Here is a 632-nt window from a genome sequence, read left to right as displayed (position 1 = left end):
GCGCTGACCCTCCGACAGTGCGGCGCTGACCCTCTCTTTCTATTTGTTGTATCTCTCCTTCTCTGTCTCTCCCGGTCTCTCTCACGTTCTCTGTCTCTCCCGGTCTCTCTCACGTTCTCTGTCTCTCCCCTCCCCTGTAGCTGCTGGCACTGTGTTTGCTCACAAGGAGAGCCCTGGCAGCCAGGCCTTTGCCAGTCCGCGTGAGCACTGGAACCGTGTGCACCAGACACCGCCATCCTTCCCCACCCCACCCCCAACGTGGCCGCGGCTGGGGGCCGGTGAGTTGGAGCGAAGCAGCCTTCTGGAGAAGGAGCTGGAGTCTGACAAGCACGAAGTGCCCTACATCAAGGAGGAGATGGTGAGGTGAGTGTGGGTGGTGAGGGCTCACTGCCCTTATCCCTAACTACCCCTCCCACGGTCGGTCATATAGTCCCCACAGTGTGAAAGCAGGCTGCTCGGCCCATTGGGTCCATACTCGCCCTCCGGAGAACATCCCACCCAGACCCAGCCTCCACCATCCTCTCCCCATAACCACGCTTTTCCCACGGCCCATCCCACCCTAACCTGCACATCCCTGGGCACTATGGGACAATTTCCCACGGCCAATCCCACCCTAACCCGCACATCCCTGG

General features: G+C 60.8%; 1 protein-coding gene across 1 annotated transcript in view; it reads left to right on the top strand.

The window, feature by feature from the left end:
* The window catches only part of LOC109926607 (autism susceptibility gene 2 protein homolog), a 17,395-nt gene that overhangs the window by 13,950 nt on the left and 2,813 nt on the right, over positions 1–632 (top strand). Inside the window, 1 exon segment of the mRNA XM_048620909.1 lies at positions 141–363. Coding sequence (XP_048476866.1) covers positions 141–363 — 223 coding nt within the window.

This window comes from Rhincodon typus, chromosome 49, assembly GCF_021869965.1.
Source record: "Rhincodon typus isolate 14 chromosome 49, sRhiTyp1.1, whole genome shotgun sequence".
Lineage (NCBI taxonomy): Eukaryota > Metazoa > Chordata > Chondrichthyes > Orectolobiformes > Rhincodontidae > Rhincodon > Rhincodon typus.
This window is presented reverse-complemented; position numbering and strand designations above follow the sequence as displayed.